We start from the raw sequence: 20,951 nt of genomic DNA, 5'->3' as shown, positions 1-20,951 counted from the left end.
AGTTAATCCCTCCAAACAAAACCACACCCGGTCTTAATCGAGCGGATCACGTGGCCCCTGATCGTCTACGACAATTAGCGCAGTTCCCGCCTGGCTTCTCCATAACTGACTTGTACCTAAATTTCATAAAGTGAATATAAAGAATAAAATAAACAGCAGCCGCATTTGGAATCCACTGGAAATTCATTTTAACAAGTTGTTTTGATATGCTTATTTTCATAGAATACGTTTTACGTAAGAAAATGCATAAACTATAATCGATTTAAATCTAATATATTTCATAGAAAAAATTAAAAACAAACATTTACTAACATAACACTCAGTATAGACAAAAATATTACACAAAAAATACTAATTCAAAATTAAAAAATATATATTTAGCGGTTACACTGTACATGGCATGTAGTACAAACTTTACTTACTTTATACGGCGTTCCTGTTCGTTTTTCTACGAATATTTGTTTTGTCTTCACTTTCTAGACACTCCATTAGTAATCTTTTTTATATTTTGGAGTAAGTCACTCATTATTTATAGTGATAAAACGAAATGAATACAACGAATAACTGTCATCTTGAGCATACAACTTGAGATTTAGTTCTGACGTCATTTTTAATATCTACCGCTCGCTGATTGGTCGACTTAAATTCGCGCGAAATCAACCAGACTTCAAATATTCCGATTTATAAATTATATCGCTTTTTGTACCAAATTAAGAATTTAAACATTTTTTTTATAGGTTTATATCGTGTTTAGGAACATAAAATTTTCACACATGGTGTAAAATTTTGCGGACAATACGAACGTATTTTTTTCTCGATTTCGACAAAATATGGTTTTATCGCTTTTTGTAACTAGACGCCTCAACTGTTCTATATCTGTTGCAGAAGGTTTGTTTTCAATATTTTTGTATTAATAATTCTTTGTTATGCATTTTTACAGGGCTTATTCATTTCACGTGACGGCTGACGGGCAAATGCAGCCCGTGCCCTTTCCGCCGGATGCCCTAATAGGGCCCGGGATACCTCGCCACGCCCGCCAAATCAACACGCTCTCCCACGGCGAGGTGGTGTGCGCGGTAACCATCTCCAACCCCACGAAGTACGTCTACACGGGCGGCAAAGGGTGCGTCAAGGTGTGGGACATTTCACAGCCCGGGTGCAAGAGTCCCGTCTCACAGCTGGATTGTTTGGTGAGTCGGTAGCGTCATTGTTCCCATGGAATCTGTGTAATAATAATTATTTATAGTTTAATCAATTGATTATTGATCATGTTGTGATTGCACATTGCTAGGGTCAGATGCAGAGATGTCACCATAAAATTAATATAACTTACGTAACTGCCACTAAATAGTGACAGGATGTCTTAAGTAACACATGTGGTATTTGTCAAAATAGTCAATATAATTACCGTAAACAGAATTCAAGTAAATTATAGTACAGCCGAACTCGGTTATTATGATTACGGAAATAGCGAGATCTCGGATGTAATGAGGAAACATTCGTTAACATTTTAGTGTATGATTTTCTCCGTACATTTATTCACTTTTGTAACGAACTACTTATCGGATATACCGAGCAAAAATATCGTCAAAAATTTTCTTATAACTGTTAATGTGTCGATTGTTTAAAGAATTTTCGACCCTAAGCAATAAAATCCGACCGGGCAGGATGCCGCCAGGATCGGATTTCGTTTATGACACTAGTTAAGTGTCTAAGTACCTAATTGATGTTTTGGCCGACAATATTGAAAAAGTATCCACGCTTATGGTTGAAATTGTATGTAAAAAATTCCAAGCTTTGTCAAGTCAGTAGGTACCTACCAGCGTTCATTACAATAAACGACTTCTTTTGTAGTTAGATAGAATGTGGCGTGAAAAATGTTATGTAATGATATAACGAGTAATGCTTATAACGAGCAAATTCAGTCGGTCCCATCTTCCTCGTAATAACCAAGTTCGACTGTATTATACTTATATTTTGTTTATTTGTACATAAAATAAAATTAACAATTGATTTTTGTGTCTATTACAGCAAAGGGATAACTACATTAGATCTGTGAAGTTATTACCCGACGGTAGAACGTTGATAGTGGGAGGAGAGGCGTCCAACCTTTCCATCTGGGACCTCGCGAGTCCCACTCCTCGGATAAAGGCTGAATTAACGTCAAGTGCGCCGGCATGCTATGCCCTTGCAATCAGTCCCGATTCTAAGGTAAGATTATTTTTATTTTGTTTTCTATGTGTGTTGCCATTATAATATTGTGGTAGTTTTTATTTATTATTATTATAATTTTACTGAAGCTTTGGCTGTGACCCGCTGTCATATTACCTCCTTTGTTAGGTTGTTCCACCATTGTTCAGGCTCACTCTCCAATTATCTTTAAAGAAAATTTCAATTTTATCGAGCTCTCCTGTTCTTCCCAATGTCAAGGCAAATTTGAGGTCCTTGACGCTCATTGCTGCAAGTTGCAGCTCCACTCTGTGTCATTTAAATTTAGGTCATTTTACCACTATGTATCAATGTGTGGAATGTCCTCTTGAACATCATATTTATTGCTGAGCTGCATAATTAGCCATATTTTTTACCAGGTCATCTGCTTTTTTATTTCCCTCAATTCACATTTGTGATAGAATCCATTGAAGGAATTTTGTAGTAGTAAATAATATAATATTATTGGAGTTCATTTTGAATTGATTGAACCTGCAATTAGACTATGTTTTAAGTCTAATTTCAGGTTTATTGGCTTCGAAATTGTATGAAGAAAAAACAGTATTGCAGATATGACATAATTATAAGCATCTTAAAAATATTAATTTATTTTTAGGACTTTAAAGTTTTTTATGGATACGTCATATGAGGATGTTAGTTTCAATGTCGGTAACCTCCATATTTCACCATTTTGAAATAATTGCCAAAAACTGTCGAGAACATTTAGGAAATGCTACAAATATTTTTTCTATAATCTAAGGCTACAAAGTCTACTTTGCTTGACCTGTCTGCACTTATTATGTCAAATTTATTGATGACTGTCAAGTAATCGGATCGTACGTGTATGATTCTACTCATTGTGACGATTCTCGACACGTGACACAAGTAAAAATACATACAGGGTTGATTACCTAGAATTGAAAAGATAACTCATTCATCAATCAATTTTCCAATGTGACAGTAAGTGTATTTTTGGCTTGTGAATGTTGATAATAAATATAACAATTCTTATTCCTTATTTCAGGTATGCTTTAGCTGCTGTTCTGATGGAAACATCGCAGTGTGGGACCTCCACAATCAAACCCTCGTCAGACAGTTCCAAGGACACACGGACGGTGCTAGCTGTATTGATATTTCTGCCGATGGAACCAAACTGTGGACTGGAGGGTTGGACAACACTGTCAGGTAATATTAAATAAACATTACATTCATTTTAATTTATCTTTATAAGATTATACTATTATACTCAAAGAGCGGCATGCACAATCTAAGATTTCGATCCTAAGGATAAGTCGCCGAAAAGCATGACTTAATTATAGACAATCCTGAGTATAGAGTTAAGGAATCCTTAACCATAGACTACTTTTGTTATGAACACGCCCCCTTCTTTATTACCATTTACCACTGACAGCTGCTGTTAAAATAAATTCGCATGTCTATAAAACAGTCCATACACTCAAATTCATTTAACAATGTATCTCAATATGGATATTGATCGTGTTAATTCGTTTGGCATGTACTTGCAGAATATTATTTTAATTTTATACGCCAGCCCGCAGAAATACAAGATGCCAGATGATAGAATGACACTTGACGCTAGTGTTGTCATGTTAAAAAAATATCTTGCGGTGCCTGTGGAATCACGTATGATTTATAACGGAAACATAAGAGTATTATAATTAAATATTAATATGTATTTATAGTTATTGCATTTATAAAATGCAGTTGTCATATTTTTGTCATTGTTTAACAATTATAAAATAATTTACCTAAACTATAGGAAAGAGAATTTTTAAATATGGTATTATTTTCAATAGAAATGATCTTAACTAAGGACAATGTTTCTGCAGTGTTTTCTGCTAAGGAAATTTTAGTTATGACAAATGTTTCTGCATTCCGCTCAAAGACACCTGAGGCCCAATTTTTGAAATAAGCTATACTATAATCACCTTGCTTCAGTTTTGTATGAGAACGTTCACGTGCGCTTCAATTTATGCAACCGCATCGAATACCCCACCCCGTTAACACGTTCATGGATTTACTGCTGACGTACGAAAATGCACGTGTAAACATGTATTATCATGCAAGTTGCTAGATTGCATGCATGAATCAAAAAGTTCGGAAGCCTCGCGACAATTGGGATTCGTTTGATATCTGCGCCTGATAGTGATAACGATAGTGGCGAACCTGCCGGTAAAAAACAATCTCTACCGCTCATTTTGAGGTTAACCGATTTTCACAACATCGCATCTCGCTTACTTTTGAAGAATGAAAATTATACGTATGACTGACAAAATTCAGTGTGCACTATATATATCGGATCTTAACAGCCTACCTCCACTCTTCGCCACAGAATGTTATAAATCGTATCGTCGGTGTTTTGTAAAAAGGGAGAATCAACCATTTTGGCGAAATCGAGATTTTAATGAAAATACAATATGTACCCCACTAGCTTTGTTGTGTAAAAACGGCGAATTTGTATCCCACAGAAAAGTACTTAAAAACGATAATCGACTAAAATTATATTAATTAAAATTACGAATAAAAAGCGAATGTGACATATTAGGCCTTTTAAAATATTATATAATAATGCCTATTATAATGACAATATTCTTTCTAAGCTTTATTATAAACTTGTTAGATATTTATAATCACAGGTAATAAACAAATAAATGTCAAAAGTTAAAAATCCTCCTCCTGTATCCATTTTGGTTAATTCGTCCTTTTTACAAAACACCGACGATATGTCACAATATACGGGAACAGCATATCCAATTTAGCTAACTGACTTATGGGGGATATACTCGCAGTGCCAAACGAAAAGAATGATAATTGTGCACCAGTATAGACGCAGGGGCACACAGATTTCTTAGTTAGTTGGTTTCATACATATGTCTGAGATAAGATTGCTGGATGAATAATTATTGTACAATAGACCTGTCTAGCACTGCACAATACGTTTTATGGTTTCATGGAAAATTTACAGCAGATTTAAAAAGCAGTTATATTTTAATTCGACGTTATCTTTATTTACTCTATGGATGTAGGTATGTATTGTTTAAGATTATATTATAGGAAACACTCGTTAATATATTTTTTTTCTTTTTAGATCATGGGATCTCAGAGAAGGACGACAATTACAACAACATGATTTCAGCTCACAAATATTTTCACTTGGATATTGTCCAACAGGTAAAAAATTCATAACTTAGTGAAATACTAATATTTACTAATAATTAATATGGACGAAGCATCTGGAAAAAAAAAATGACACTTTTTTGCCGGGTCTGCCGAATGGCATAATCTGTTCTAAAGCCATTACAATAAAGGTCATTCTTCTTCTTAATGATAATCGAATTAGCACCCGCCGGGGTTGCAATGTCTAATTTTTGATCCTACCAGTGTTTTTTTTTCCCCTGTCTTTTTAACACTTTAGAATCCTTGGTCGATGATCATATTGTTATAATAAGTTACTTGGATTTAATATGTTTGTCATGATTGTTTCCAGGTGAATGGTTAGCGGTGGGAATGGAGAATTCTAATGTGGAAGTGTTGCACGCTGTCAAACCTGACAAATACCAACTTCACCTGCACGAAAGCTGCGTTTTAAGTCTTAGGTTTGCATCATGTGGAAAGTGGTTCGTTTCAACGGGTAAAGACAACCTTTTGAATGCGTGGAGAACGCCGTATGGTGCGAGTATTTTCCAGGTATGATATTTATTTCTTACGTGTATAAAAAATGATATTACAAACTTCATTATCTTCGGATTTGTATTTGGATTTGGATGTGTTTGATCAAATTGAGATGCATGTCACGTCATTGTCACTGCTGTCACGGTGAAAAATTTAGTCTATGGTTTCGTCGTTTTGCAGAATATTTTGAACGATCACCACCTCTCTAAATTCAATTATAGAGAGTGCCAACTCTAATGTATTAGTATTTTGAATTATTATTCATTATTCATGCTAATTTCAATTAATTTGAACAGTTTCTGTGTGCGAACGTTAACCGGTGGTCCATAGATAATAGACAATTTTTTTATAGAAAATACATAGTGCCAACCACCAAAACAAAAAACACACGAGCTGAAAATGTGTAGGCACGTAGAAAATGATAAAAAAACGTTCATTGAGTCATGTAAGTGTCTATGCAGTGCGATACGCGTGAGGTGACCTCATTGTTCTGGTGATTTCGGCAGATATTGCTAACTGACAATGTTCGAACAAAAGGTTTAAAATGTGCTACGGGATGGGAGCATCAGTCTGATAACATTTTAAACACCAAGAAAAACGACATTACACACTTTTTTCTCGTAGTGGCAGCTTACTGTGACAACACATAACGTGATCATAATATATTTGCACCTTAACCCTTTTTGTTTTTGTATCTATTTGTCTAAATGCTTTCTCTCTTAAGCCTAGTTAGTACCCACGCACGTTCTTGCTCGACGGTTTTGCTCGATCGAGCAAGTTGACTTGGAAGCATGCTCGTCGTTGCGTCCAAACAGTCAAGCAAGTCGACACAAGACGCTGCGAGGCCACCGTTGCACCACCGCGACTTCGACCACGAGTGAGAGCGAGGCCACACTAGCCTTGCCGGTGCGTCCTCACTCCCTCACTCAAATCACTTCGCGCAAGAATTACAGACCTTCAATCTTTTTTGGATAGGGCAATTTATTCGATGTCGAACAAAAAACCATCGAGCCAGATGGTACACACATTGAGACATGTTGGAATCAGCATAAAACCATCGAGCAAGAACGTGCGTGTGTACTTTCTATTAAATTTTCTGTCTCAATTTGTCAGACTGTATGTTACAATTCTTCTATTAATATTTTTTTAGTCGAAGGAGTCATCATCCGTGCTAAGCTGTGATATTTCGGCGGACGACAAATACATCGTCACGGGATCCGGAGACAAGAAAGCCACAGTCTACGAAGTCATATACTAAGGACCGACATCATCGTTATTCAGATGTAATAAAGTGCGGTTAAAATGGACAAATTAATATTGTTTTCATCTGTTTTACGAACCAGTGAATATAACCATATATTTTTCGTCTAAAAATAAATATTCTATAACGTGAACGAAACGGGTGTTTTGATATTTCAAAAAATTTAATTGATTATGTAGGTACTTCAAGAGAATGTTTTATACTTTCATGATTGAAATATGTAGGACAAGTAAGAAAGTATGATTTTTTTTAAATATGAATGATCGTTAGATAAATTAAAATGACTTTTGAAGTGTATATATATATAATAATATATAGTTTTAAAAGAAGTGTGTAAAAGTGAATTTTAATGAAAAAATAACTACTGAATATTTTAATAAAAACATTAATTAATAATATTATTATTAAAGTATGTTTTTAACAATAATAAGTGTCTTAAATGTTAGAGTAAACTCTACCTAGTGGATTTAGTAAAAAAAACTTTGTAAAAAGTAATACTTAAAATTATCATAAGCTAAAGTGTAGTTGTAAATATTAATAGTGTAAAATAATTTTGAATCTTAATGCATACAGTTATTCATTGTTTGCAAAAGCGAAACATTTTTATTTGTTGTTTATTTACTTGTATGTCTTAGTTTCGAACGTATTTTTAATGTGTATAAACGAAAACGAGTTGCATATTGTTATGAATGTGCACATTATTAACCTTTTCTATGCCTCACGATATTACTATGACAGTATCTGATTTTTAATGACACGTTGAATGTAGAGCGAATTTCTTATTAAAATCGCAGTAATACCGATACTTTGTCGCTTAGTATTTCATAATTATTCAAACAGATGTCACTGGGTGTTTAATTTTTTTAGATTATGCAAATCAATCGACAGTGGATAGTAATTTGATTTTAAAGTCGGACAATACTCGCTGAAGGCATAGAACCGGTTAAACAACGTTGTGTCGGAATTATAGCCCGACACGTGCATGGATTTACTGCTGACAGTACGTATTATTGCGGCTATAACATGGATCAAAAATATCCAGCGGTTTCTAAATTTTCATGCGATAGTTAGACATTGTGCGATATCTGCGCCTGCAAAGTAGCACGATATTGGTGAACCTGCCAGAAAAAATAGGAACATTTACCAATTTTCACGATACGTCTCGTTTAGTGTACGTCCTGAGTGGCAGCGTTCAGCGTTTTGCGCAACTCAAACGTATAACCGTGTGTGAAAATACGGTTATACGTTTCAGTTGCGCATAACGCTCAACGCTGCGCCGAACGCTTGCACTGAGGCCTCACACTTACAGTTGAAGAATGAGATTGACACTTTAACGTGAACAGTTCTTATCGCGATAGTTTAATTTACATACTATTGATGCCAGTATATCCATGCACGTGTACATGCGCTATTAAGACGGGTACATCAATATCATTGTTAATTTACTTTTAATGTACAATTCAATAAAAATTTCATATTATGTAATATATCACAACCTGTACAATATTATTGTCAACACGATTCATCATTTTTTTTTATTTTTTACTTTAAATATTATTAATTTTGCTAGCCAAAGGGTGCAAAATCCGCTAATATAGCAAATTTTTGTATTTCGTGCCATTTTTATTAATTATAATAAATTTAATACTGTTGTATGTACAAACATTTATGTACTTAATTCATATACCTACATAACACCTATAAGTTGCTAAAATTTACAAAGGGCTATTCTAACTAGTTAACACAGTAACATGTTTCTGTTAGTTCACAAGACAGACAATAATTGATAATACAGTGGTAAGCAAATAGTTAAGTTGGTACACATGTCTTGTGAACCACATCTCTTTTTCTTTGCAGAACTCAGCCAACGTCACATGGACTCATTATGAGCTTTGTGCATATATATCTATCAGTGACGAAGGATAGAGGTAGGCTGTTAAGATCCGCCATAAATAGTGCACACTAAACTTTGTCAGTTATACGTATTTGTTTTCATTGCAATAAGACTACAATTTACATATGGTTTTGTTATATAGTTTTTAAAATTAAATTAAGCCCTGCGAAAACCAAGCCATAATAGATAATAGTCATAAAATACTTGTCTATCTATAAAATATCTAAAATTATGCAATTAAATCATACATAACTTTGGATATTTTATAGATAGAATAATATTTTTTTATCTATTATAGTTTGGCGTAGCCAGGGCTTAATGATTTTGAAAATATATAACCTATAATAATCCAACGGAAACCGATAAGTATGAATGAAAAAGTGTGCACAATTTTATCGTATCGCCCAAAGTATACCAAAACTATTATGGTTTGGTTTAGACAGGACTTAATTGATTTTTAAAAACTAATCAACACCATCTGTAAATAAATTGTAGTCTTTGTTAAATAAAAACAAATTCGTATGACTAACAAAGTTTAACATTGCACTATTTATGGCGGAACAGCCTACCTCCACCCTTCGCTATTGTGTATCTATGTATCTATGATGTTGAGTTGAGCAGGCAACCGTAACGCTAGTGTCGAAAATTAGTATTAATTTCCAAAATCGCCGCATATCAATTCACAATATGTAATTGTTGTATTGTATCTCGCGGTCATTTCGACCCGCGTTGAAATAGATCACGCCTGACAATTCCTATCCCGGATTAATCAACTGTCGGAATACGACACATCATCAGTCTGATAACATGTTAGAATAGCCCTGCAGGTAGTATAAGTTAATACGTAGCCTTGGTAGTGAACTGGTCAACTCCGCATATACATATGAAATCGGTTTTATTTAACAAATTGTATGGTAGTGAAAAAAATTAAATATATTTTCATATCTCTGTGTGCGAAGAAAAAAGGCAATAAGTCATAAAAATTTTAAAAATTACGAATTATGTTTGGTAAATGAGAAAAAAAAATGAGTCGAATCAATGTCTCTGAATTACTAATTTGCATACAAAAACATTGGAGTTCGTATACAAAGTTGTCCAAAACTCAATCTTCTTTTGGCTCTGCTGACAACTAGTTATTTTAGATACATTGCACACGCAAATTTATAATTTTTTAATGACAGTTATTTTGTATAAAAATATAATAATATATGTATTTAGTGAGACATATAATTTTTAAAGTTAGTGTCTGAAATATATGAATATGTTTAATAGTTCAGTTCATCACCAAGGCAATGGTATTCAATATGTTTTTTTTCTTCGAGTGCTTTCTAATGAAGATAAGCGATCAACAGACCGCTTTCTAGAGAAGGAATTATTTATGTCGCTTTCAGCAAGTTTCAGTTTTACAACAGTGCTGTGAATATCTTATACTAAGCCAATCCATTGTTATTTATCACATGCCTTAAAAATAACTGTTAGGAACTGCTGCCCTCCCCCTGAACCAATAGAATGGTATAGTTTGAATGCTCGTATTCAGTTCAAGAACTGGTTTATTGCTTGCTAATATGAGAGGTTACATATAAATTGTACGTAAAACATTTCACTGTGGCACAGTTCGCCATGAGCTTTCTTATCGGAAAGAGATGACCTTATACTATACGGTCTCCAATTTTATTAGATTCAATATGAACATTAATTTAATTTTCATAGCTGATTTTGCCAAAATTCATTAATTCAAAAATGAAAACCCTATCTAACCTAGCAAATAATCCAGTATATCGGCTATTTTCAAAATTTGTTTGATGCCAACTTCCTGTAAAGTGTAAACTGACAAGAACCGTGTTTTATTTAGACATGATTTTTATGTTAGTATTATACGACCCAAAGAGGTCTTTAATATACGGCCATATATTTCCGATACAACATTTCACGGTGAAGTGTGATACGGCGAACTGCATACGTACAAGTTTCCGGACACGAATATGAGACGCTTAAATGACAATCTACCTAATCTTACATATTTTTCCAACTCCAATAAAACAAAATTCTTTGCGTCTGTGGTTTTCTAACAATCTTTGTATTTACTATAAACGTTACATGTTATAGGTGTTAGATGTTTTTTGTATTGTGTAATAAGCAAATTATTTAATATTTCTGTTTTTATACAGCACTAATGTTAAATTAGGCCATTTGATTTTCAAATTCAAGTATAACTAAAAAGCAGTATTTGTGACTTGGGTCGATTGTCATTCGAGCTCCTCATATATTTATTATCTTCAGTAATTTGGCAATATCAATTAAAATGGATCGGGGAATCCCAAGCTGCAACTAAATTGATGAATTACAATATATTGTAAACATATTATTTGTTCATGTGGGAGGGCAAAATCGCAAATGAACAAATGCTATCACAGTATGGAAAAAAGGCATTCGAAAAAAGCTAATGGATACATCATATTTGGAGCAAATAATATCCATATAATATTATATTGACTTATTGAAATGCAACGTTGACTTTATTACATTTAAAATTAATTCCCCATTTATTATTATGATTGTCATTTTAATATAAATTATATTTTTTTTAATGCTCTCACCATAAACAAAATGTCATTGTCATTATTTATCTCAGCTGATTATTTGTGACCATTTTGTTTTTGATATATTATCTCTAATTCAAAATGGCAGCTAATGTAGGTACAGCTGTTTCGTGTTAATTTGTCATACCGAAATTCCAATACAATAAGCAAGCAATTACATGTTGTTGACTTGTATAAAAGTATTAGTCTTAGTTAGTTTGCACAACTTGTAAAGAAAATGTTATAATTTCGGATGAATTACAATTTATGTTATTATTATTGGATCATGAAGTGTTTTGATCGAATTTGTAAATATGTATTGTAAGTATTAATATAAAATTGACTGATTCACAGTACATGTTGTCGTCTAGGTAAGAAATTGGTAGGAACCGTAGGATGTCAGATTATAGTAATGTGTCTAAAATGCATAACTGTTCCTATGCTTATGAGAAAAGTTTTGAATCATTGCAAATAAACATGATGAAAAAATTCTTGTCTTTTATTTTATATTTTTTACATACACAATTACAAATTAGAGCACCTCAGTCACCTGCGCTTTGCAGATGATATTGTTATACTCTCACAAGACCCGAAAGACCTCCAAGGTAGAATGCAAGAACTCGCGGATGTCAGTCAAACGGTCGGTCTAAAGATAAATGTCTCAAAGACAAAAGTGATGAGGAACTGTTTTTCGGACCCTGCGATTATCTGTATTTCTGGCACCCAACTCGAGCAAGTCAGCAGCTACGTCTATCTTGGACAGCAGGTGTCCATAGACGGAAGCATGCACGATGAAATTGCTCGAAGAACAAAGCTGGGATGGAGTGCTTTCGGACGTCTGAATAGTATCTTCAAGAGTGACCTACCATTATGTCTTAAGCGTAGGGTGTTCAACCAAAGTGTGCTACCCGTGCTCACGTATGGCTGCGAGACGTGGACCCTCAACACGAGAGATGTCCTAAGGCCAAGAGTCACACAGCGAGGCATGGAGAGGTGCATGTTGGGCATCACGCGAAAGGACCGTAAGAGAAACGAATGGGTTAGGAAGCAGACAAGAGTATGCGATGTAATAGACGTTGCCAAACAGCTGAAATGGAGATGGGCGGGGCACATTGCTCGCCGAAAGGACGGCCGCTGGACAAATGCCGTCATCCAATGGTACCCAAGGGGTACGATACGGCCACAGGGTCGCCCTAAAAGCCACTGGATTGACGAACTGGTAAAGTTCGGCGGAAATACGTGGCAGCGAACGACAACGACTGAGAGAGTTGGAAGAATCTTGGGGAGGCCTTCATCCAGCAGTGGATTGACCCCGGCTGATGATGATGATGACTTACAAAATATTATGATGTTGAAGTTGTTGTTTGCCTGAAAACACAATGACGACCTGTCACATATCTGCGAAGAGCGTTTGGTTGTCTTTTGTAATATATATGCCTTAGCGTTTACAACTAATTGAATATGTCAAAAAATCTATGACAGAGGCATTGAGATAGAATCTATGCCAATGCGTTTATATGCCACGCCACAAATACTATGATTATAGGATGGTTTATTTATAAAATAGAAACACTTCTGGTTTTAGTATTAATTCAGAGTTCACAGAGATTAATCAATAATAACAGAGAATACTTCAAACGGTACATGAAAATAAATTACCTAACAAGATACGATGACCCGCTCGATCAAATAACCAGATGAACATGCCGAAGAATTAGTCCGGTTTAGGTAGTATCGCATTTGACAACTAGATAACCACATTTAACACTAGAAACGAGTGAAACGTGTAAGGTGCTTAGTTTCAAAATAGAGGACCTGTATAATCAAAAGGGTCAATGCTAATCAGACTAAGCTGACTGGCTGTAAGATTGTGAGTAAAAATTACGGAGTTAACATAGGGTTAAATCCTAATCCGTCTACATAACGCTTGCGATATCTAGACAATGGGCAGTGCCATCTGTGGGTCTCTTTTCGAAGTCATGCCGCTACATGATGTCATATAAATGCCAGTGGCCAATACTACCAACATGATGTTTAACAGATTGCATAATCAGCGTCAAAATAAAATAAATAGGTTGGTTTTCTAGATAACATAATATATACATTCTTTTATTTATGTACTTTTTTTTTTCCGACCATGTCCGATCCTAATAGGATCATATGGGCCTCCACAGAGTAGAGGTTTGTATTAACAGATTTTGTTTTTACGAGAAATGGATGTCAGCCACTTGCTCAACCTATTAGGTCCATACCCTGACTCACACACAAATTGAAAAACAATATGTGTACTTGCCAGACCCAGGATTCGAACCTGGGACCCACGGCGTCATAGTACAACGCATAAGCCGCGCGACCACCGAGGGTGTCAATTTTTATTACAATATTTCTGTACACACCATGTTAATATAACAACAAATAAAATTCCTGCAGCAGCAATCGTGGCGAATTTATTAATAAGATAAAGATGAAAAAATTCAATATATGGCCGTATATTAAAGACCATCCAACCTCTTTGGGTCGTATAGTACTGATATAAAATTCATGTCTAAATAAAACATGGTTCTTGTCGGTTTACACTTTACAGGAAGCCAGCAGCGAATAAATTTTTAAAATAGCCAATATACTGGATTATTTGTTAGGTTTTCATTCTTGAATTCATGAATTTTGTCAAAATCAGCTATGATAATTGAATTAATGTTAATATTGAATCTAATAAAATTGGAGATACGGTCATTTCTTTCCGATAAGAAAGCTCACGGCGAACTGTGCCACGGTGAAATGTTTTACGTACAATTTACATGGTAACCAACATAAAGATGAAAAAATGAAGACGTATGCGAGTTTGGGTGTTTGTATAGATTAGAAGACAAAGACGCATGGATGCTATAATAATTTAATTTAAGAAGAAAAACGTTCTCATATAATTATATAACGATGTATACAAATTTAGTTCGCAAAATATAATCGCACTAATCGATTCAATCAGCAATAATATTTCTAAACATCGAAACTTAAAATTTTTATTACTTTTTTGGAATTTGTTTTTATTAAAATTTAATCTTTATACCTAATCTACTTTTGTGCTTCTTCCACCCTGTCACGACCCAACATTGGGGCATAGGGCAAGCACAAGTTCGCGCTTCTTCCCTCGGTCCATCGTAGGTCGCTCTTGTAGCACCGCTGCAGGGTGAGCGAGGGCCGGCCACGGTGACAGAACCCTTGTGGCACAGCCTTAAGTGTTACACTCTTTGGCGGCATCCGGAATACGTGTCCCAGCCATGTAAAGCATCTCTTCGTGATAACCTCAATCACCGAAGGCTGTTGTGTCTGCTCACAAACTCGGGTGTTTGTAACGCGGTCGTACCAATGTACCAAAAGCCGAGACTATTGAAGCTTAGTAAGATACCATGTTTCACAGCCATACAGGAGCACAGGTAGCACGCACGCATTAAACAAACGACATTTGGTCCTTACAGAATACAGCCTTGACCTACATGTGACTCCAAGTTGGTTGAATGCGGACCCATACCCATGCGGATTCCAAGCTCACTAGAAATACCACCATCGTCGGCAACCGTGGCACCCAAGTATTTGAACCTGGACACCAGCTCGACGGGCAGACCGGAAACCCGCAGAGGAGTGTCGGCATCGATGCATGCAGCACTGCACATGGATTTGGTCTTAGCCCCATGCAGATGAAGACCCACACATTTTGAGTTCGTGGCGAGCCTGTTCATGGTTACCTCCAACCGTTCGATCGTCGAATCAAACACAACTGCGTCATCTGCATACTATAAGTCGCACAGTCTTTCTTCGCATAGATCGGTTGTGTCATCATGATGTGGGCGTATCCCACTGTCGGGGCGAACCGTCTTACGCATTATGAAATCCATCATGATGATAAAAATAAAGGGCGCAAGTACCATCCTTGCTTGACTCCTGACGTGATTTCAAAGAAGTCAGAGGATTTTCCGGCTGCTCTCACGCGATACTCTGTATTGGTGTAGAGAGCACTTATCACGGCGACCAGTTTCCGTGGGACACCATAGCCTAGCAGAATTTGCCACAGAGATTCACGATGAGGGCTGTCAAATGCCTTTTCATAGTCCACGAAGCAGCAGGCGACAGGTATATTCATCTCTTGATACTGTTGCAGGAGGCATTGGCGAGTTGAAATATGCTCCGAGCAGGACTTCCCTCGGGAGGGAACGCTGAAGAGAGTGATTCCTCTGTAATTATTACAGTCTTGTGGGTTACGCTTTTTGTGCAGAGTAACCACGGTACCATCCCTTTATGCTCTGGGGCACTGTTCCCTCTCCCACACCTCGCGTAGTTGGTATGACTTCAGTGGGGTATGCCTTGATGCCAGATCAGGTGTGCTTCCATTTGAAATTCTGTTCTGACTATCCATGATAGCTCTGCCAACAAATCCTACCTCTAACCTCTCCGCGGGGGTCTCTAGGCAATGCACATGCTGAAGCAGATAGAGGGTGCAAGGTGAATCACCAGCACCTAAAAACTGGTACATTCTGGCTACGGGAAACAAAACCCCTACAGAAAACCAGGGCATGTTCATGGGCAGCCCTACCAATGAACTCGGGTGCTGTGGGATGATCTTGTGCCACTTTGCGACGTAGTGCAGTCGGATTGCTGATGTCCAAAGAAGCTTGCAAGTGCCTCAACAGCTTGGAACCTATCTCCGAACGTCTACTCCGTGCTACTTTCAAGACCAAGTCGGGTTCCATCACTTTTCTGCAGTGCTATGCAATGCTATACAAAGTACCCGTGTGCGTGCCACCTATGAGATGGAGCTGCAGAAGCGCTTACATGATGTTCGGACTCTTTCTGGTACGTCTTCCATTGACTCGGATCCCGTGGAAGGAAAATTGACATTATTCAGGGATGCCATAATGAGCTCTGCAACTACTGCCTTAGGAGAGCGGCATACGCACATACCGGACTGGATGTAACCTCATACATGGGAGATGATTGATAAGAGGAAGCTCCTGAAAGAATTGCGCGACAATGGTACATACGACCCACAGCACAGCGTGGAATACCAGACAATGAACCGCATGGTAACGCGTTCTGGCCGCCGCGATAAGCGCCGACGCCTGGATGACCTCATTCGGGATGCGGAATCTGCTGCCTCCAAGAATAATCCAAGTGCTCTTTTCCGCATCACCAGAGCAATTTGCAGTAGGAAACGTCCGGTGGTCACTGCATTACGCAGCTCTGACGGAGTGACAGTCACTGACCCTGCAAAGGTTCAAGAGCTATGGCGCCAACATTTCAGAGATGTCCTGAATCGCCCACCTCCATTGCAACTAGTTTGACCTTCTGCGCAGTCCCAAAATAATGCCATAGTATATTTATTATACTTAACCATTTTTAATAAATTACTTACTGTCCGACAACAAAATCTCGTCGATAACAGGATGTCGCTGTAGTCGCATATAGAAGACTTCTCAGTGATGTACCTGTCATGGTGGCAACGCGACTCCTTTTCTTCTTCGCAATAAACCAAAAATTTATAATAATAATTCTAACATCACTCCTGATCGTTTTAGACATACTTTTATTATAAAAAGTATCAAATTACATAAATTGATAGATCCGTACATCATGGAAGCGTAGAATGAAATAATGATAAATTTGGGAGTGTTCCTCATTTGAAAACGGAAGTGCAATTAACTGCACTGGAGTGGCTTGTTAGTTCACAGTTTTAACACGTGGACAAGAAGTTCTTGTTTGACAATAGAGGATTGTTTGTCGACTCCACTGTGATTTTCATAGTATAATATATTCTATTTTAAATTTGAATAACAAATACAGTCGAACATGGTTATTTTGAGGAAGATGGGACCGACTGAATTTGCTCGTTATAAGCATTACTCATTATATCGTTATATAACATTTTTCGCGCCACGTTCTATTTAAGCATAGAACATAAAAAAATCTGAAAACCATCGTAAACATCCCCGTAACAAGCATGGCATTCATAAGCTACAAAAGAAGTTGTTTATTGTAATGAGCAGCCGGCGCTGGTAGGTACCTACTGACTTCACAAAGCTTGGATTTTTTACATGCAATTTCAACCATATGCGTGGATACTTTTTCAATGTTGTCGGCGAAAACACCAATTAGGTACTTAAACACTTACGTCTAGTTAACTGCCCGGTCGGATTTTATTGCTTAGGGTCGAAAATGTTGTTTTTAAACGATCGACACATTAACAGTTTTGCTCGGTATACTCGAGAAGTAGCTCGTTATAAAAGTAAATAAATGTATGGAGAAAATCATAAACTAAAATGTCAACGAATGCTTCCTCATTACATCTGAGATCTCACTATTTCCGTGATCGTAATAACCAAGTTCGACTGTATAAAAAAATGTGAATTTGGCAATTTGTTTATAAATCTTTAGGGTGAAATATTTCAAATGAATCAAATTAGCAAAACGCATAACACAACAAGTCTGCACGCGCTCCTGCGCAAGACTAAATCTATCCTAGCTAACAAGTTAGCTCACAAGCAAAGTGACGGTTGCGAGCAGGATGGAAGTGATGCAAGAAATGCACTTGCTTGCGAGTGAGCGAGAGGGGGATATATTTACGAAATAGCGAATTGTGCGAAAGTCGAGGTCCGCCTGTAATAACAGAATTAGTAGGTAATGTATAAGAGGATATAACACTATATTATTGGCATATAGTTGTATACAGTGACATATCGTGGGGGTAGAGGTCATGCGTTGCTTAGGGGCGGCGAAGGAAGGAGCAGACAGCAGTGGTGGTTTTCCATGCGGCCGCTTCATTAGAATGTATCAACATCTTATCACAATCACTCCTGGCCTTTTAATTACCACATTCATTTAAATAACATGTTAATTATATCTAATAGCCAAGTACTCCAAACGCGCCAGTCGCGTTGTTAGCACTAAATGAGTTAATACAATCACTGCTGATCTTTTAATTACCACATTTAAATAACACGTTAATTACATCTAATGGCCAACTGCTCCAAACGCGCCAGTCGCTGTGTTAGCACTAAATGAGTTAAAATAATGATCGAAGCATGAAAGATCCTGACTACACAAATATTGTTGTATTGAAATACATATTTTAATGCGAGGTTTACCTAAAACCACCACTGTTTGAGAGTAGGTTTCATGGTAATATTCTAATTCTTGTATATCAATTTAAAGATTTTTAGCATATTTGTCTGTTGCAGATAACCAAAAATAAAATAAATACAGGAGAACCTCGACTATCCTGACTAATTGGGGATGAAGGTAATCCAGATAATCAAAAAAAAAATTGTTTCTTTTTTTTTTCCGACAATGTCTGATCCTAATAAGATCATAATATGGGCCTCCACAGGGTGGAGGTTTATATTAACTTTGTTTTTACGAGAAATGGATGTCAGCCACTTGCGCAACTTATTAGGTCCATATTCTGCTCTGACTCATACACAAATAAACAATATCTGTATTTGTCAGACCCAGGATTCGAACCTGGGACCCACGACGCTATAGGCCAACGCTAAAGCTGCGTATAATTATTAGAAAAATACATTTTGCATGAACAATTTTTAATGATATAATTCGTGGTGTTACCGCCAAACGTTGGCAAGTCTCGAAATCATGTTATGGAGTAATTGCAGTTTGACATGCCCTATAAAATCAGGTATAACGCTAATTTCTTTGTGCTTCATGTGCATGTTTTATGTATCTATTGACCTTGATTTTTTTCTAGCATATATATGTATATGTTACACCGAATGTGTGAAATTGCGTATTACATGAAATTGGCAAAATTTTGCCTTATTCATGAAAAATGCAAGCCCGTTGCCTTATTCATTAAGAAAATTATCTGCCAGTGCGTGAATTGTGGGTCTGTCAAGTACACGTCATATTGGTTTTCAATTTGTGTGTGAGTCAGGGTATGAACCTAATAGGTTGAGCAAGTGGCTGAAATCAATTTCTCGTAAAAACAAAATCTGTTAATACAAACCTCTACTCTATGGAGGCCCATATATTGATTTTTTTTCTATCATACATATTTTTATAATCCATTGTTAACTCTTAAATACCTAAATTATCTTACCAACTTTTGGCAATATGTACTTACAAATAGTTTCAATTTTAAATTGTTTTTTTTTAGTAAGAAATTCAATGCGTCCATAAAAGTGTTTGCAGAAGGTATGTCAGCTGAAAGCTTATCGCTGTGCATTTCCACTTCTCTATTACCATGTCGCCCTTTAAATTTTCTAGCCAACCTGAACTTATTTTAAAGTTTGAATCTCCATTCAACCTTGTGTTATTAAATCTCGCTCTTTCACATAATAATGGACCATATATTGGCTGTCCAGATGATCGCTTTTAAATGAATGAACCACATCAAAATACACTCTAACTTCTTCATTTTGTGATTTTTTCATAATTTTCCGCTCAAGACACTATACAATTTGTAAACGGTGTAATTTCTTTACTTTGTTTTTTTATATCTGAGATCATTGAGGTGCCAGACACCATATTTATTAGACAAAAAACATTATTGATTATATATTTTGTCTTTTGAAAGTCTTTCACTGCTAAAGACGCACGAGGTGCGTGGGCATTAGATACTAATACTTTCACTGCTGACCGGTTAATTACCACATTTAATTATTATACTAATTTCTACACGTCAGGCGTGCTTTAGCAGTGACCGAGTTGTGGTAATTAACTGGCCAGCAGTGAATGTGTGATGGTACATACAACACGTTTTCTTTTTTAGATAATATTCAAAATATTTAAATCGCGAAAATAAATGTTTCATAAAACTAACTTGTTTGATTTAATTTTTGGCGCAGGTATGCATTTTAAAATCAATGGCAATTAATTGCGGCAACTGTATTATCATTGACAAACTGTAGAGGAATTGATGATGTATTTTATTCGTGCTTGCATTAACACTAGTGTTTTCTATATTTTAACTGACACGTCAGAGCGCTTCATGTAGAATCAAACAAATATCTTGTAAAAAAAAAACATGTAAGTAAAGAGTGATTTGATCATTTGACGAATAATCATTATTTTCTCGACCCAAGATATCAGTAGACATGGCATCCCTGATGGGCTTTGAGATGTACGTGAAAGAGCTGGGGTGATTTTTCGTTCCCAAAATAGCCGTGCTGATGTATTAGCCAAAATATTGAAGTTGTACTGTGTCGTACTACATTTTCCTTTTCTTAGTTTTCGAGACAATATCCAGGAATTGAGAAACGTGGAAAAAGAAGGAAGAGGACAATAAAATATGTAAATAATACACAATGAC

General features: G+C 36.2%; 1 protein-coding gene across 1 annotated transcript in view; it reads left to right on the top strand.

Annotated features, from left to right (window-relative positions):
* LOC147072941 (protein groucho-like) overlaps positions 1-7,318 on the top strand; it is a 346,899-nt gene extending 339,581 nt beyond the window's left edge. The window contains exons 13-18 of the mRNA XM_085945961.1: positions 941-1,190; positions 2,032-2,211; positions 3,233-3,393; positions 5,318-5,400; positions 5,717-5,916; positions 7,052-7,318. Coding sequence (XP_085802087.1) covers positions 941-1,190; positions 2,032-2,211; positions 3,233-3,393; positions 5,318-5,400; positions 5,717-5,916; positions 7,052-7,159 — 982 coding nt within the window. The 3' untranslated portion in view covers positions 7,160-7,318. The remainder of the gene's footprint in view (positions 1-940; positions 1,191-2,031; positions 2,212-3,232; positions 3,394-5,317; positions 5,401-5,716; positions 5,917-7,051) is intronic.
* Positions 7,319-20,951: the final 13,633 nt, after the last annotated feature.

The sequence above is a fragment of the Rhyacophila brunnea genome, unplaced genomic scaffold (genome assembly GCF_057557595.1).
Source record: "Rhyacophila brunnea isolate RB1 unplaced genomic scaffold, BYU_Rbru_1.0 scaffold_19, whole genome shotgun sequence".
Classification (NCBI taxonomy): Eukaryota; Metazoa; Arthropoda; class Insecta; order Trichoptera; family Rhyacophilidae; genus Rhyacophila; species Rhyacophila brunnea.
This window is presented reverse-complemented; position numbering and strand designations above follow the sequence as displayed.